Below are 19,162 nucleotides of genomic sequence, written 5' to 3' on the forward strand. Positions count from 1 at the left end.
TGCTTCAGAGCCAATTTTCCACTCGCAGACCTGACCGCCTCTTAGGCTGGCAGTGTCTTCTGTCCCGACAGCTTCCAAGAGGGTGAACCTGTTTACAAGAGGTACATCCCCCGGGATGTCCAGTACTTCAAGCATCCTTTCGTTCCTCATCGTCACCCCCCCTTCTCTCTTCCGGTATCCTCGATGTAACGACCTCACTGTAGGTCCTGTCCAGAAAACTCTCGTTTTCCTGGATGAACCTAAGGTCATCCAGTTGCTTCTCCAGTGCTGCAACATGGTCCTTCAGAAGCTGAATCTGGACACATTTTCCACAGTTGTAGGAGCCAGAGGCACCATCAGTGTCCCTGACCTCCCACATCATGCACGCAGCACACTGAATCAGCCTAGCGGTCATTTCTTCACTACTTCTCCCCCTCTCCAACTGTGGTGTAGTCTCCTCTCTCAGCCTCCTCGCCAAAGACTCGCACTTTTCTACAAGGCACTTCCACGATAAGGCCGCTCCCCGACATTTGATAATTTGATAAAGAGAAAGTAAAACCTGATGTAGCAGTATTTCAGTGGTGTAAATGCATTTACAGTGGTATGAGAGAGGCGTTGGCCAAAGTAAATTGAAAGGAGATGCTGGCAGGGATGACAGCAAACAGCAGTGGCTTGAGTTTCTGGGAAAAATGAGGAAGGTGCAGGATAGATGTATTCCAAAAACAAAGAAATACTCACAATAGTACAACTGTGGCTCACATGTGAAGTCGAAGCTGATGTAAAAGCAAAAGAGGGGGTATACAACAAAGCAAAAATCAGCGGGAAGATAGAGGACTGGGAAGCTTTTAAAAATTTACAGAAAGCAACTAAAATAATCATTAGGAGGGGAAAAGATTAAATATGAAAGCAAGCTAGCAGACAATATCAAGGTGGACAGAAAAAGCTTTTCCAAGTATATAAAAAAAGAGATAAAATTTAGGACTGCTTGAAATGAGGCCGGAGAAATACTAACAACGGGGGACAAGGTGATCGTAGATGAACTAAATCAGTGGTCCCCAACCACCGGGCCGCGGACTGGTACCGGACCGCAAAGCATTTGCTATCGGGCCGCGAGGAAACGATATGATTTGGTGATAGGAGTCAGCTGCACCTTTCCTCATTCCCTGTCACGCCCACTGTTGAGCTTGAACACACGCGAGGTCATTACGCACTCGTCATCCATGTCAGCGCAGGAAGGAGATCAACTTCTCGAGCTCGCAAATGATGGTGGGCTGAAAAGCATGTTTGACATAATACGTCTGCCAGCATCCTGGATCAAAGTCAAGGCTAAATATCCTGAGATAGCCACGAAAGCACTGAAAGCGTTGCTTCCATTTCCAACATATCTCTGCAATGAATGCAATGAGACTTCCGGTAGCGCTCATGGAGTGAAGTCGCGTTCTTGACTCGCTCCATTACCTCTGAGTTTTTTTTCTCTATGGTCAGCTATACTTTAATTAACCATTAAGGCATCAATTTTTACAATACTTTGAATTAAACTGAATTCTCTGACAATTGGAAGATACTTAGATCTGCTATGTCTAAGAACGGGAAAAATGGCAAGGATGGTAAACCTCCGGTTAAACCGAAAGCTACGGATCTCCCTCCGACTGAATCACCGGTGACTTTGAAAGCGATATCGGAGTTAATTCAGAGGGAAATTTCAACCTCTGTTAGGGAGATGATTCGTACGGAAATTGCACGCTTTGTTAAAGACCTGATTCATACGGAGATCTCAACTAATTTCCAGAAAATTGCCGATTTAATTGATAAGATGCAAACATGTATTGCGGAACATCAGTCGGCTATATCTGATCTTCAAAAATTCGCGCAACAAAGTGAGCTTAAGATGGGGAAAATCGAAGAAACAATTAATGTAATGAAGAAGAAACTTGACTTTTTGACTTTTAAAAACTCTGACTTGGAATCTAGAAAGCGACGGCAGAATTTACGAATGATTGGCGTGAGGGAAGCCGTTGAAGCTAACAACCCCATGAAATATTTCTCTCAGCTTTTAAAAGATGCATTCCCTACTGTATTTCCTGACCAACCACCGCTACTGGATCGTGTTCACAGAATCCCATCATACTCGTCTAGGTCAGATAGACCTAGGCATGTTATCTTACGTTTTCATTACTTTCAAGACAAGGAGAGACTGTTTCGATTCGCTCGATCTGCCATTTCTACTGGAAGTTCGTTCAACACTTACTTCACGCTCCCCTGATAATTGACTTATCGCTTTATTCATGCGAGGAAAATATGCGCTGTGTGTTTAATATTAAATTCATTAGATAAACCCTTTTAGAAATGAAATTGAGTGTATTAGCCACTTATCACCTATATTGTGTTTGTGATTAACACCCCCCCACCGAACAGAATCGCCAAAAACGATTTGTAGAAAAAAATCGGCACGTACACGCGTGCGCACTGGTGCCCACGCAAGGCTTCATGGTCATTGTAGTCTTTCTCGGGGTCAACCCAACGTATTTGACTGCTGCTCTTGTTCGTTGGCAACCCTACTACCCCCCTCAGCCCCGGTCTGCAAGAATATTGTCAATATGAAACCGGTCCGCAGTGCGAGAAATGTTGGGGACCCCTGAACTAAATGAGTATTTTGTATTAGTCTTCAATGAGGAAGATACTAGCAGTGTGCCAGGTGTTGAAGGGTGTGAGGGAAGAGGAGTGAGTGCAGTTACTATTACAAGGGAGGTGGTACTAAAAAAGCTGAAAGACCTAAAGGTACACAAGTCACCTGGACCAAATGAACTGCACCATAGGGTTCTGATATATGTAGCGGTGGAGATTATGGAGGCATTAGTAATGACCTTTCAAGAATCACTGGACTCTGGCATAGTTCAGGACAACTGGAAAATTGCAAATGTCGCTCCACTCTTTAGGAAAGGAGGGAGGCAACAGAAAGGAAATTATAGACCAGTTTGCTTGACCTCAGTGACTGGGAAGATGTTGGACTCAATTCTTATGGATGAGGTTATGGAGTACTTGCTGACACAGGGCAAGATAGGACATATTCAACATGGTTTTCTTAAGCGAAAATCTTTCCTAACAAACCTGATGGAATTTTTTGAGGAGATTGCAAGTAGGATAGATAAAGAGGATGCTTTGTTGCTAAGTTTGCAGATGATATGAAGATTGGTGGAGGGGCAGGTAGTGTTGAGGAAACAGGTAGGCTGCAGAAGGACTTAGATTAGGAGAATGGGCAAGAAAGTGGCAAATGAAATACAATGTTGGAAAATACATTGTCATGCACATTGGTAGTGGAAATAAATGTGCTATTTTAAGAAAATCCAAAAATCTGAGTTGCAAAGGGACTTAGGAATCCTTGTCAAAAACATCCAAAAGGTTAACTTGCAGGTAAAGCCAGTGGTGAGGAATGCAAATGCAATGTTAGCATTCATTTCAAGAGGTCTAGAACACAAGAGCAGGGACGTTTTATAAAGCACTAGTGAGGCCTCACCTGAGTATTTTGAACAGCTTTGGGCTCCTCATCTAAAAGATGCGCTGGCACTGGAGAGGGTTCAGAGGAGGTTCATAAGGATGATTGCAGGAATGAATGGGTTATCATATGAGGAATGTTTGAAGGCTCTGGGCCTGTACTCACTGGAATTTAGAATAGATGGGCGGGAGGGCGGGGTGGGATCTCTATGAAACCTTTCAAATGTTAAAAGGCCTAGACAGAGTAGAAGTGGAAAGGATGTTTCCCATGGTGGGGCAGTCTATCTGAGGCTGTGCCCTCTTGTCCTAGAGAGGCATCCATTTAAAACAGAAATGCAGAGAAATTTCTTTAGTCAGAAGGTGGTGAATTTGTGGAATTTGTTACCACAGGCAGCTGTGGAGGCCAGGTCGTTGGGTGTATTTAAGGCAGAGATTGATAGGTTATTGATTCACCACAGCATCAAAGGTTATGGGGAGAAGGCTGGGAGTGGGAAAAAAAGTTTCAGTCGTGACTGAATGGCGGAGCAGACTCGATAGGCCAACTGGCCTAATTCCGCTACGTCTTAGGGTCTTAACTTTGGTTAGTCCTCTTTGTTTAATGATACAGCAACTTTAACTTATTGCTTTGAAGTGCGAAAGGAGAATAGCGAGAACAGCAGCAATAAATAGAAAACATCGATTTACCACTTTTTAGGCAAGAGGATGCCAGTTAAGAGCTGGGCAATTTGAAACACTGGAAATACTAGATGTCACTTAACATCTATGGAAAAAGAAAAATCAAAGCAGATTTTTCTCATGCTATCTGTGGCTCTCGGTAACAAAGGGAGCCACCAACTTTCAGCTGCTCCCAGCTAAGTTCAAAGGTTCATTTTATTGTCAAAGTATGCATTATGATACAACTTTTGATATTTGTCTACTCCAGATAGTTATTAAATACAGAAAGACCGCAGGTGTGGATTAAGGACATCAACTCCCCTCCCCCAATCAGCATGAAAAAGAAACAGAACTTGCGGACCCTAAGATTCCCCCCTTACCCGCAGCAAAAAAGCCACGATATCAATGGCCGTCTACACATAACTATCCCTGACCCCCTCACTTGCAGAAGCGACAGTAGCACCAACCACCCCCAACCCTACCTCTTACACACAAAAAAAATTAACAAATCACCCACCCGCTAATCATCCACAAGAAAACACCAAAAAAACTAAAGGAAACTAACAAAAAGTACAGTTCGATAATCACATGAATCTCATAATATGGGGAAATGCCATTTTGCTCCATATGTGGAGAGCAGCCGTGCAAACTCAGTCCTTCCGTATACTGACCGCCGACCTGGATACGAATGCCACCGACTCCAGTCCAAACGCTGCCGACCATCTTGAGCCGAGCCTTTGCTGACCCCTCCGCATTCACCTCGATGCTTCAATCTTCCTTGCTGAGATGGAGTCTCCAGCCTTTTCTACAAGCCAGCTTGTGTTCTCAGACATTTATTGGCCACCAACCCCCCCACCCCGTCTCTGATCTGCGCGAGGCAACTCTTCGGACACAGCACAGTGCTGAATCATTTGATCGAGATTCAAACTGTACATCACAGGCTCCATCAGTTTCCATGGCAGAAAGAACAAGCAGAAGGCTTCCAGATAGCAATTCTTGGACAGGTACTAACTCACAACAAATCTAGAACTTACTGAGTGACAGAAACCAACACAATTCTGACCTCAGCTTGATACTGGGCTCCACCATGGGTCCATAACAAAACCCAATTGTACGGCCAGCATTATATTACGGAATTAGCTTTAGGACACTATAGCAGCCAGTCATAGAACACTACAGCACAGTAAAGGCTCTTCAGTTCATAAGTTGTGTTGACACCTTAGCCTATTCTAAGATCAATCTAACCCTTTCCTCCTACATAGCCCTCATTTTTCTATCATCCATATGCCCACCTAAGAGTTTCTTAAATGGCCGTAACATACCTGCCTCAACTGCCATCCCTTCTTAACAATCCAATCACCTTGCACTGCATTCACCCCAAGATCCCTCTGTTCTTCCACACTGCTAGGAATCCTGCCATTAGCCCTGTATTTTGCCTTTAAGTTCAACCTTCCAAAGTGAATCACTTCATAATTGTGTCACAAGAAATGGAATTTTGGCCTGAAGACCAAGGAAAATTAGTATAATTTATTTTATTATTAAGTTGTATTTTCATTATTTAAAAAAATATTTGCAAGGATTAAATCTGGCCCTTCAACTATTTACAATCTTAGATCCAGAGTTTACAACATGTTCCTCCGGAACCTCTTGTGGTGCTTTAAGGAGTTGTGTGACTCCCTGTCCTTGATTGATCAAATGCCTTTTGTCTCCCAACTCCATGGTGCAAAAGGTATGTCATCTCTACAACGCTATGACTCACAGATTCAGCTCCCATCTCTACTCACCAATTACCTTACCATCCATTTTGGCCATGGGATTGCTGATAACACCCAAAATTCCTCAGAACAGCCCAATTTCTTTAAAGGAGTACCTTGTAGATGTTCATACAGCATGTATGTACCAAGAAGAGTGGCAAGGCAGCCCGAAACTGGCCAGTAGGACTTAGCTCTTTCCCACACTCCACTGTCCACCTGGATTGCAGTTGAACCCAGGGTCATGATCCAAGATGGTCTAAGGCTGCATGAGTGCACACAGTTTGTATAACATTGGAAGTTCAATACAGGCAGAGCTAGGTCTGCCACTGTTGAACAGTGGGCACTGGACTACCCCGGAATCACACTGTGGACTGGCATAATCTAATTCTGAGTTATAATACTTGGAGACAGGACAATGTTCTGACTGCTATTTTATGGTGGTGGTGCAGCCATGGTTCAAGAGAATGTGAAGAGCCTTCATGATTTAATACAAACAGTTTTTTTTTGCATTTTCCTGATGGCTTGTGTGTTCTACATGTAGAGAAGATGATGGGGGTTGAGGGAGGGCAAGCGCTTTAAGATATATTATTCATTGGTTCACAGAGGGAGGGGCTAATTGGCTGTAAGTTGAACCGCCAGGAAGTAAGGGTGGAAAAGTTATGCACATCTCTAAAATTAAAAATAAATCTTATGAATGACTGTCAAAATTGGTTTGGAATCCAAATCTGACCCTCCTGAAAAACATTTTGCATCACGAATCAATGAAATACTAAATATCAGTCCGTTCATTCAACTATTGAAAGTGGGGTTACACATATTGCATCTCTTAATACAATACTACAAAATTGTTACCACAAATAAAACTATAATAGTGGAATGTAGTTAATCAAAAGACAATGGGACACCAAGAGACCGCAGATCTGGAATCAGAAGCAAAAGAAGGCAATCATTCGTAAAACCTACTTGGTATTAACTTTCTCTTTGAAGACAAGACAGATTAAAATTCCCTTCACAAAGTACTGCAGAATATGTCATGCCCACACCTACCTGTCTCAGAAATGTGATTGGTTGCTGTCCCATAGCATGAGCATCACCTATATTAGCTTTGATTATTTCTGTGAAAGGCTTCTGAGCTCCCTGGGTAAAAGGAAAACAGGAGAATGTAATTATAGTCATGTGTAGCTATTTAGTGTTATACATTCCTGAAGAGAAACCGATTATGTTAGCAATTTAATTTAACTATCACCCAAGGGAAATAAATTGAACAGATGGTTCAACCAAAAGTTTGCCAAGGAAATATGCTACTAGAATGAGTAAAAGAGATTGCAGCTATATAGAATCCTTAAGTACCCCAGTTAAACCCACTACAGATGTATCTCTTTATGAGGTAAATACTTGTTCCAAAAAATATAATCCTGAGCAGTCAATCCAAGTTGCTTAAGACCATACCCTCAAATCTCAAATACATGCTTGTATCTGATAATATTTGGAACAAAGGGCAAGAGAAAGAAAACTATTAAGCCAATTCACTAAAACCAAACAATTTGAATGAACAAATGAATAGTTTACACGAAAGAAGAGTAAACTCTTCTTTCCCAATGTTAACATCTAGAGACAAACATCAATAATCTTTTAAGCATTTTCCTTTGCACACATGCACAGAATAAGCAAAATACACATGCTCTTTCATCCAGGATCCCAACTGGATATTTCCTCCAGAACCCACTGTGCACGAAAGAGGTACTGCACACCAAATTCCAGTTTTAACTGTACAGTACTCCTCTGGACCACAGCATCTACAAAGCATCACCGTGTGCCAAGTCACGTTAACGTTCAAGTTTAATTATTATTCAACCATACAGTGGCATGCAAAAGCTTGGGCACCCGTGGTCAAAATTTCTGTTACTGTGAATAGCTAAGCGAGAAAAAGATGAACTGATTTCCAAAAGGCATAAAGTTAAAGATGACAAATTTCTTTAATATTTTAAGCAAGAAAACTTGTTTATTTCCATCTTTTAAAGTTTCAAAATAACAAAAAAGGAGAAGTGAGCAAAAGTTTGGGCACCCTGCATTGCAGTACTTAGTAACACCCCCTTTGGCAAGTATTACAGCTTGTAAATGCTTTTTGAAGCCAGCTAAGCGTCTTTCAATTCTTGTTTGGGGGATTTTTGCCCATTCTCCCTGACAAAAGGCTTCCACTTCTGTGAGATTCTTGGGCCGTCTTGCATGCACTGCTCTTTTGAGGTCTATCCACAGATTCCTGATGATGTTTAGGTCAAAGGACTGTGAGGGCCATGGCAAAACCTTCAGCTTGCGCCTCTTGAGGTAGTCCATTGTGGATTTTGAGGTGTGTTTAGGTTCATTATCCTGTTGTAGGAGCCATCCTCTTTTCATCTTCGGCTTTTTTACAGACAGAGTGATGTTTGCTTCCAGAATTTGCTGGTATTTAATTGAATTCATTCTTCCCTCTACCTGTAAATGTTCCCCGTGCCACTAGCTGCAACACAATCCTAAAGCATGATCGATTCACCCCCATGCTTAACAGTTGGAGAGGTGTTCTTTTCATGAAATTCTGCACCCTTCTTTTCTCCAAACATATCTTTGCTCATTGCAGCCAAAAAGTTCTATTTTAACTTCATCAGTCCACAGGACTTGTTTCAAAAATGCATCAGGCTCGTTTAGATGTTCCTTTGAACCTTTTGAATACAACTTTTGCCAAATGTGGAGCACATATGGAATGAGCTGTCAGAAAAAGTAGTTGAGACAGGTAGAATCATGACATTTAAGAGACATTTGCAGAAATATATGGATTGGAGTTTAACGAATACGAGCCAAACTCAGGCAAAAGGAACTATTTAGGTAAGCAGACACCTTGGTCAATATGGATGAGTTGGACCTAAGGGACTGCTTCCGTGTTGCATTATCCTAACAAGGAATTGATTTTCCTTATTTTCCTCATTTGACACACCTTTGTTTGGCACAAATGAAAAGCCTCTACTATAACTTCTGCCACTTCTTTCAGTACCCTGGGATGCATTCCATCAGAACCAGGGGACTTGTCTATTTTTAGGCCCACAAGTTAGCTCAGCACTACCTCTTTAGAAACATATAAAAACTACAGGTCCTTCGGCCCTCAATGCTGTGCCGAATATGTACTTACTTTAGAAATTATCTAGGGTTACCCATAGCCCTCTATTTTTCTATTTTTAGTGATAGCTATTATATCAAGGTCCTCACCTCCCACTGCATCCATAACATCTCTCTTTGGCATGTTAAATGTGAAGACCGACACAAACTAGTCATTCAAAGCCTCGGCCACTTCCTCATTACCCAATATCAATTCCCCCTTCACGTCCTCCAAGGGACCTACAAGCATTTTAGCTACCCTTTTCTGCTTTATATAATTATAAAAACTTTCACTATCCATTTTTATATTTTGTGCTAGTTTATTTTCATAATCTAGCTAATATTCACTTAATGGTACTTTGTTGCTTTTTAAAGTTTTCCCAATCTTCCAGTTTCCCACTACTCTTGGCAATTTTGTATGAACAAGTTTTTAGTCTGATGCCTTCTTTTATTTCCTTAGTTATCCTAGGCTTGTTCCCCCCATACTTATTGGCCTTGCTTTTAACTGGAATATACTATTGTTGAGCACCATGAAAAATCTGTTTGAAAGTCTTCCACTGTTTCTCACCATATAGTCTGTGTTCCCAGTCTACCCTATCCAACTCCTCCCTCAGCTCATTGTAGTCTCCCTTGTTTCGGCATAATACACTGGTTTTAGATCGAATGATTGCACTCTCCATTTATATGAGAAACTCAATCATGCTGTGATCACTCTTTCCAAGAGGCTCTCTAACTACAAGATCACTAATTTTACCTGTCTCATTGCACAGGACCATATCTGAGATAGCACGTTCCCTTGTAGATTCAGTAGCATGTTGTTCAAGAAAGCCATCACAGATGCATTCTATGAAGCCCTCCTCAAGACTGCCTTGACCAGTTTGATTCACCCAATCTATGTGGAAATTAAAGACCTCCACGACAACTGCTGTTCTATTCTTACATGCCTCAGATATTCCTCTGTTTATTGCCTGTGCCACTGTAATGTTATAATTCAGTAGGCGATAGACAACTCCCAGCAGTGATTTTTCTTCCCTTTACTATTTCTAATCACTACCCAGATGGATTCAACATTCTGCTCCTTAGATCTTATATCGCCTTGCACTACTGCCCTGATCTCATCTTTAATTAAGAGCGCTACTCCACCTCCCTGCCTATCCTTCTGTATTACCTGATATCCTTGGATATTTAAATCCCATCATATCCACCCTGTAGCCACGTCTCTGTAATGGCCATTAAATTATGCCTCTTTGTACTGATTTGAGCCACAAGTTCACTGACCTTGTTTCGAAAACCAAGGGCATTCAAGTAAAGTGCCCTTACACTCATTGTGCTTTTAAAATCCCGCCCTGTATCTTTTTCACCAATCAACTTCCCAGATCTTTACTTCACCCTCCTCCCTCCTGGTTTCACCTTTCACCTCATGTTTCTTCCTCCCTTCCCCCCAGCCTCTAACTCTAACTCCTCATCTTTTTTTCTCCCGTCCTGATGAAGGGTTTTGGCCCGAAACATCAACTACATTATACATTTTTCCCCATAGATGCTGCCTGGCCTGCTGAGTTTGTACAGCATTTTGTGTGATATTTGTGTTCAAATTTTGTTTCACTATGCCTTATATTGTTAAAGCACTCTCCAAAAGCTTTAACAGAGATTACAATAGACTAGGCAGCAGAGAGTTTAGAACAGGTGGCTGAACTTACAGATAACAAGCATTTACACACACAAAAAAAACAAAGGAACAAGGAAGAAGATAATTAACTTAAAAAACTCCACATATTAAAACTAGAAATTGCCAAAAAACACCTTAAGGCAAGGGAACTATACAGGAATTTACAGATTGAGCAATGCAGCATGTATAATTTGCAAGAGGTTAAGTTACGGATATTGTGTTATGTGACAAAGAAGCCGATTGCGTGACAGGCATCTATATATCACTCAAGCAAGGCACAGATTGATAGTTAAAAGGTTGAAATCATGCAATACCTAGGAAATGACTGCAGTTAGGAGGAACAGTGAGGAGAAACATATCGCTTGGTTGATTTCAAAAATGAACTAGCTCAGAGTGTTCCTAAAAAAAACTTGATGGCACATTCAACTGTGCTAAAAAATGCAGATGTTCAGCAGAAAAAAAACAAGAGCATTATCATTTATTCTAGTGTGCTTCACGGGAAGAAACTAGATGAAATAGTCGGATGCATCAGCAAGGGAGATGAGGCTGTGTACAGGGCTACAGTAGGAAACTTTGTCACATGGTGTGAGCAGAATTATCTGCAGCTTAATGTGAAAAAGACTGAGGAGAGCTAAGGTACCGGTGACCCCTGTTTCCATCCAGGGGGTCAGTGTGGACATGGTGGAGGATTACAAATACCTGGGGATACGAATTGACAATAAACTGGACTGGTCAATGAACACTGAGGCTGCCTACAAGAAGGGTCAGAGCTGTCTCTATTTCCTGAGGAGACTGAAATCCTTTAACATCTGCCAGACGATGCTGAGGATGTTCTACGAGTCTGTGGTGGCAGTACTATCATGTTTGCTGTTGTGTGCTGGGGCAGCAGGCTGAGGGTAGCAGACACCAACAGAATCAACAAATTCATTCGTAAGGCCAGTGATGTTGTGGGGATGGAACTGGACTCTCTGACGGAGGTGTCTGAAAAGAGGATGCTGTCCAAGTTGCATGCCATCTTGGACAATGTCTCCCATCCACTACATAATGTACTGGTTGGGCACAGGAGTACATTCAGCCAGAGACTCATTCCACCGAAATACAACACAGAGCGTCATAGGAAGTCATTCCTGCCTGTGGCCATCAAACTTTACAACTCCTCCCTTGGAGGGTCAGACACCCTGAGCCAATAGGCTGGTCCTGGACTTATTTCCTGGCATAATTTACATATTACTATTTAACTATTTATGGTTTTAATATTATTTATTATTTATGGTGCAACTGTAACGAAAACCAATTTCCCCCGGGATCAATAAAGTATGACTATGAAAGTTTCTGGAATTATTTAAGTACTTAGGTACTTAAGTATAGAATTTATACTAGTTTAGTAAATTATTCCATAAAGTTACTTAAAGAATATAGGATAGGAAAGGAAGGTTGGATAAGCAGAAGTAATTAAATGGATGAAGAGCCAAGAAATATCATTAAGGCGGGCCCAAAAGTAAGAGAAATGTAATAAATCAATAATATTAAAAATTGCAACATATCACAATCTCAGCATACTAGTTTGAAGGCATAAGAATGGGGAAATATTAGAGAAGAGACTAGGCAATTGAGAGTGATAGCCTAGAATACTTTTGTAGTGAAGGAATATTTGCCCATGATGATGAGACACACTATCGATATGGATGGTTAGAAGAGGTTCAGACTGCCAGTACTACTTACGACAGCACAAAACACATTTGAGTTTACAAAAATGAGAGAAAATGGAAGTTAGTTTGGACCAGAGCACCAAGCAGTTAAGACACACAATACTCACATTATGGTCAATGACAAATGCAAACTAAAGAACTTGGGCAATGAAGATTTTGCAATCACAGTGGTTGATAAGCAACATCAGTTCTTTGAAAGGGTATAACACAAATGAACACAACAGCTGAGATATTGGTGGATCTATGACATTCCTTTCCCATTCTACTCTGAATTCTTTGTTTCCTCAACTATCAGTGTCTTGAACAAGTGGGAATAACTTTACTTGCCCCCATCTCTGAACTGTTCCCACAACCTATGGACTCACTTTCAAGGGCTCCTCATCTCATGTTCTCGATATTCATTGTTTATTTATTTATTTGCATATTCATTGTCTTTTGCACATTAGGTGTTGGTCCACTCATTGGGTGCAGTCTTTCATTGATTCTATTAGGTTTCTTGGATTTACTGAGCAAGCCTGCAAGAAGATTAATCTCCCCGCTGTATATGGTAACTGTATGTACTTTGATAATAAATTTACTTTGAACTGGAGAATGGGAGGGAGCTGAAGAGAAGGTGTAGGCTGCAGAGTAACAGAAACTACTTATTCCCACAGTTGTTTATGGCTTGGCATAAGGAAGAAGGAGAAAGAAGGGAGAAAAATAAAGAAATTAATGGTACTTTTCCTTCTGAATCAGATGGATGCAAGTATATTGTGGCTTCTAACTAAATCAAATTAAGCCTGACAATGATTTCAAAGTGCTTTAAAATTCCTGCTTATAAAAAGGAATTCTGCAGGTATAAATGGACCCATAATATGTGCCCAGAGTGGAAGGAGAGACAAGGTGAGGCATGGAGTGGGGTAAGGGGGCTAAACAGAGAAGGACCATTGAAAAAGTGACAGAGCAAGGGTGAAAGGCAATTAAGCATCAACTTAGGCTGCGTCCACACTACGCCGGATAATTTTGAAAACAAAGCTTTTTCTCTTCATTTTGACCTTCCATCCACACTGAAACGGCGTTTTCAGCCCCCGAAAATGGAGATTTTCAGAAACGGTCTCCAGAGTGAATAAATCTGGACACGCCTAATATCCGTGGCAGTGTGTACGGGGTAACCGGAACTTTTTAAAACCGCTGTCATGACGTGCAGGAACAGATGGTGACAAGCGGCATTTCATTGTTTTGTTCTTCTTATTATTACTACTTTATTGTCGCCAAAGAATTGATACTAGAGCGTACAATCATCACAGCGGTATTCGATTCTGCGCTTCGCAGAACCTAACAATTTCAGAACAGACGGCAATGAGACTGAAGCCAGAAGAGTTAGCAATGTACTCACCAAATACTTTGCCCATAGCTTACTGAACAAATAAGTATACCCACTTTGCCCTGTTTTCTGTCCTTGCTTGTATGAAGGTGGTTTACCTATTTATGCAAGTACTTCTCTGACAATAGATATGTAACACCTAATGTAACATTGTATGGAAATACAAGATAACACCGATGCAGACATGTTTTATACATTTAACAAGATGCTTTATTAATGCAACAGAGTTAGTCAGTTTTTCAATGTTCATCGTCAGCCGGGTCATACTGTCCGTGAACTCCCTGTCGGTTGCCTCCATACGCTCCAGTATTTGTTTTTTTTAAGTTTTAAGTCCTCCTGCGCGAGAGCCAAGAGTAATTCCTTTTAAGTTTTTCTACTTTGTAACTGGACAAACGCGCACCAAGTATATCGTTTCCTCTTCGCTTGTTTTCTGTGTGTCCTGCGCATGCCCAGTAGGAGGAGATTCGCCCAAATATCCATCTAATGTGGACAGAGAAATTTTGAAAAATGCTTAGTGTGGACACCTATTGTTTTTACTCGAAACCGGCGTTTTCAAAATTATCCGGAGTAGTGTAGACATAGCCTTAAAGTGGTGAGATTACATATTTGGAAAACTGAGAATGACAGCAGCAGTAGATAACTGCATGACATAGAAACATAGAAAATAGGTGCAGGAGTAGGCCATTTGGCCCTTCGAGCCTGCACCGCCATTTATTATGATCATGGCTGATCATCCAACTCAGAACCCCGCCCCAGCCTTCCCTCCATACCCCCTGACCCCCGTAGCCACAAGGGCCATATCTAACTCCCTCTTAAATATAGCCAATGAACTGGCCTCAACAGTTTCCTGTGGCAGAGAATTCCACAGATTCACCACTCTCTGTGTGAAGAAGTTTTTCCTAATCTCGGTCCTAAAAGGCTTCCCCTCTATCCTCAAACTGTGACCCCTCGTTCTGGACTTCCCAACATCGGGAACAATCTTCCTGCATCTAGCCTGTCCAATCCCTTTAGGATCTTATACGTTTCAATCAGATCCCCCCTCAATCTTCTAAATTCCAACGAGTACAAGCCCAATTCATCCAGTCTTTCTTCATATGAAAGTCCCGCCATCCCAGGAATCAATCTGGTGAACCTTCTTTGTACACCCTCTATGGCAAAGATGTCTTTCCTTAGATTAGGGGACCAAAACTGCACACAGTACTCCAGGTGTGGTCTCACCAAGGCCTTGTACAACTGTAGTAGTACGTCCCTGCTCCTGTACTCGAATCCTCTCGCTATAAATGCCAGCATACCATTCGCCTTTTTCACCGCCTGCTGTACCTGCATGCCCACTTTCAATGACTGGTGTATAATGACACCCAGGTCTCGTTGCACCTCCCCTTTTCCTAATCGGCCACCATTTAGATAATAATCTGTTTTCCTATTTTTGCCACCAAAGTGGATAACTTCACATTTATCCACATTAAATTGCATCTGCCATGAATTTGCCCACTCACCCAACCTATCCAAGTCACCCTGCATCCTCTCAGCATCCTCCTCACTGCTAACACTGCCACCCAGCTTCGTGTCATCCGCAAACTTGGAGATGCTGCATTTAATTCCCTCATCCAAGTCATTAATATATATTGTAAACAACTGGGGTCCCAGCACTGAGCCTTGCGGTACCCCACTAGTCACCGCCTGCCATTCTGAAAAGGTCCCGTTTATTCCCACTCTTTGCTTCCTGTCTGCTAACCAATTCTCCACCCACACCAATACCTTACCCCAAATACCGTGTGCTTTAAGTTTGCACACTAATCTCCTGTGTGGGACCTTGTCAAAAGCCTTTTGAAAATCCAAATATACCACATCCACTGGTTCTCCCCTATCCACTCTACTAGTTACATCCTCAAAAAATTCTATGAGATTCGTCAGACATGATTTTCCTTTCACAAATCCATGCTGACTTTGTCCGATCATTTCACCGCTTTCCAAATGTGCTGTTATCACATCCTTGATAACTGACTCCAGCAGTTTCCCCACCACCGACGTTAGGCTAACCGGTCTATAATTCCCTGGTTTCTCTCTCCCTCCTTTTTTAAAAAGTGGGGTTACATTAGCCACCCTCCAATCCTCAGGAACTAGTCCAGAATCTAACGAGTTTTGAAAAATTATCACTAATGCATCCACTATTTCTTGGGCTACTTCTTTAAGCACTCTAGGATGCAGACCATCTGGCCCTGGGGATTTATCTGCCTTCAATCCCTTCAATTTACCTAACACCACTTCCCTACTAACATGTATTTCGCTGAGTTCCTCCATCCCACTGGACCCTCTGTCCCTTACTATTTCTGGAAGATTATTTATGTCCTCCTTAGTGAAGACAGAACCAAAGTAACTATTCAATTGGTCTGCCATGTCCTTGCTCCCCATAATCAATTCACCTGTTTCTGTCTGCAGGGGACCTACATTTGTCTTTACCAGTCTTTTCCTTTTTACATATCTATAAAAGCTTTTACAGTCCGTTTTTATGTTCCCTGCCAGTTTTCTCTCATAATCTTTTTTCCCCTTCCCAATTAAGCCCTTTGTCCTCCTCTGCTGAACTCTGAATTTCTCCCAGTCCTCAGGTGAGCCACTTTCTCTGGCTAATTTGTATGCTTCTTCTTTGGAATTGATACTATCCCCAATTTCTCTTGTCAGCCACGGGTGCACTACCTTCCTTGATTTATTCTTTTGCCAAACTGGGATGAACAATTGTTGTAGTTCATCCATGCAACCTTTAACTGCTTGCCATTGCATATCCACCGTCAATCCTTTAAGTGTCATTTGCCAGTCTATCTTAGCTAATTCACGTCTCATACCTTCAAAGTTACCCCTCTTTAAGTTCAGAACCTTTGTTTCTGAATTAACTATGTCACTCTCCATCTTAATGAAGAATTCCAACATATTATGGTCACTCTTACCCAAGGGGCCTCTCACGACAAGATCGCTAACTAACCCTTCCTCATTGCTCAAAACCCAGTCCAGAATAGCCTGCTCTCTAGTTGGTTCCTCGACATGTTGGTTCAAAAAACCATCCCGCATACATTCCAAGAAATCCTCTTCCTCAGCACCTTTACCAATTTGGTTCACCCAGTCTACATGTAGATTGAAGCCACCCATTATAACTGACTAACAACAAAGTCTGATGACAGGTAGTGTGTGTGTGTGTGGGGGGGTGAGGTGGTAGAGAAATAAATATAGGGGTTTGGTTCTACCATTTTGTTTCGGATTCATACCATCTGCATTAATTTTGATTTTCATTTAGATTTAATGTGATACAATGTCAGAAATGCATATTAAAATGAAGTTACAAAGCCTCTTTAAAGTGCTCACTAAAGTCAGATAGTCTAATACAATAAGTGTCCACTGATTGGAAATGGAATGAAAGCACCACTCATTAATCTTGGCTTTATTCAAGTTATTAAAAACAAACCAACAGTACCTGAAGCTACACAAATCTTTCTGAAACACACATTTGAAACATGATATACATAATAAGATTGCCTCAATAATTTCAAAAACAAATTCTTGTAAGGTAGAGAAGCCTTGTTTACCTTGGGACCAAATTACAGAAAGGAGATTAAAAGGGAAAAACATTAAACCTGGAAGTGTATTTTAAAATCAGAGGTAATGGTTCTTAATTCTGATGGTGTTAATTCACTGAAGAACAATTGAATTATATTCCTGAGCATTATGGAATGAAAAGCTTATTCTCACAAGATTGGCAAATGAGTCAGTTTTTGGCAACATGAATGATTCAAGACTGCTTCTGGTTGAAGAACATTTCTGTTAACAAGTTAAAACATTATATAATGAGGTGACTTGCTCCTCTGTGTGACACAGACAAACATAAGAGCAAAAAACCTTGCAGATACTTCAAGTGTGAAATTAAAACAGAAAATGCCGCAGACACTCAGGCAACATTAGAGTAGTTCTGTAGAAAGGTCACTGACCGAAGATGTTATTTCTGTTCTCCTTCCACAGATGCCACCAAATCTGCGGTAATACAAAGATTACAGCCTCATCCTCAGTAAACTGTTTTCCAAGCCATATATTTCACTTAAGATGGAATTAAAATTAAATCAGTAGTTTTTTTTGTGCTCGCTCTCATAAATCAGGTAAAAAAAACTCACAATCTATGTTTCGAGTTTCAAAGTTGAAGCCTTTACTTCATCCAACGTGTCAAGCTTCTAGGCTTTAACCTCCAAATCCAGTGCATTACTCTTCTAGTTACACATAGTAGTTTTAATAATGCCATTTTATTTATACCTTTCTCCTCTAATATTTCAGCAGGTAATTAGTTTAAAATGTTAAATTACTATCTTGTAATTCCTTACTTTAGACCATCGAAGGTGGATTTCATTGAGCCATTAAAAAAGATTCAGGGATTTAGAGGACAGATATGGAGAAGCATTTCTCTGATAACAGCAACTGAAACTAGATTAAACAATCTAAAAATTAAAGCTACTGTATGTCATTCAGGGATGAAACCAGGAAATATTGTTTACAAGATATTAGTCAAATTCTGGTACACTCTCACTTCTTAAATACTGTGGATGTGGAGTTGACTAAAATTTTAAAGATTGGAATCTTTGTTTTATAGATGAGAATTCTGGGGCACATCTGCTTTTCAGATGAGAATTTTTGGGGATGGGAACCAGGATGATATAGCTGAAGGTGAGCCAGCAGGTTTACAAGTAGATGATGGGTGTAAAATAATTGTAAGGTAGGACAAGCCAATGATTGGGTACAAATGCAGACAGAGCAAAGAGTTAAGTTGTACCAGAGAGGCAAAATTCAGCAGGGCAAAGAATGCAGGACAGAAGGTGATGTATTCAGAATAAGCTGGACGAATTTGTGAAATTAAACGTTCTTCAGTATGACATTGTGGACTGAAAGAAGGTCATATTTGGGAGTTTAACATTAAAGCATATAATTCGTATCGAAAGGACAAGCAGGAAGGCATAAGCAGTGGTGTGGCTCTGTTGGTAAGAGATGGAATTACATCTTCGGAAAGAGGTAACATAGGTCAGAGAATGTCAAATCTTTGTGGGTGGTGTTAAGAAACTGCAAGGGTAAAAGAACCATTATGGGAATCATATATAGGCCTCCAAGATGTGGGGCTGAGATTGCAAAGGGAGCTGGAAAAGGCATGTAAATAAAGGTAATGTCACAATTGTAATGGGGGACTTCAATATGCAAGGGGATTGGGAAAATCAGGTTGGTGTTGGATCGCAAGAGAGGGCATTTGTTGAATGCCTATGAGATGGCTTTTTAGAGCACCTTGTGCTTGAGGCTACTTGGGGAAAGCCCATCTTAGATTAGGTTTTGTGTAATAATCCAGATCTCATTAGGAAGCTTAACATAAAGGAACCCTTAGGAGGCAGTGATCATAAAA

The 19,162-nt window shown here is 41.1% G+C and overlaps 1 protein-coding gene across 3 annotated transcripts in view; it reads right to left on the reverse strand.

Moving 5' to 3' along the window:
* gpt2 (glutamic pyruvate transaminase (alanine aminotransferase) 2) overlaps positions 1-19,162 on the reverse strand; it is an 89,636-nt gene that overhangs the window by 26,130 nt on the left and 44,344 nt on the right. For all 3 annotated transcript variants that reach the window (XM_063066935.1, XM_063066936.1, XM_063066934.1), the window contains one exon: positions 6,927-7,016. In XM_063066935.1, coding sequence (XP_062923005.1) covers positions 6,927-6,959 — 33 coding nt within the window. In that variant the 5' untranslated portion in view covers positions 6,960-7,016. The remainder of the gene's footprint in view (positions 1-6,926; positions 7,017-19,162) is intronic.

Source organism: Mobula hypostoma, chromosome 14 (assembly GCF_963921235.1).
Source record: "Mobula hypostoma chromosome 14, sMobHyp1.1, whole genome shotgun sequence".
Classification (NCBI taxonomy): Eukaryota; Metazoa; Chordata; class Chondrichthyes; order Myliobatiformes; family Myliobatidae; genus Mobula; species Mobula hypostoma.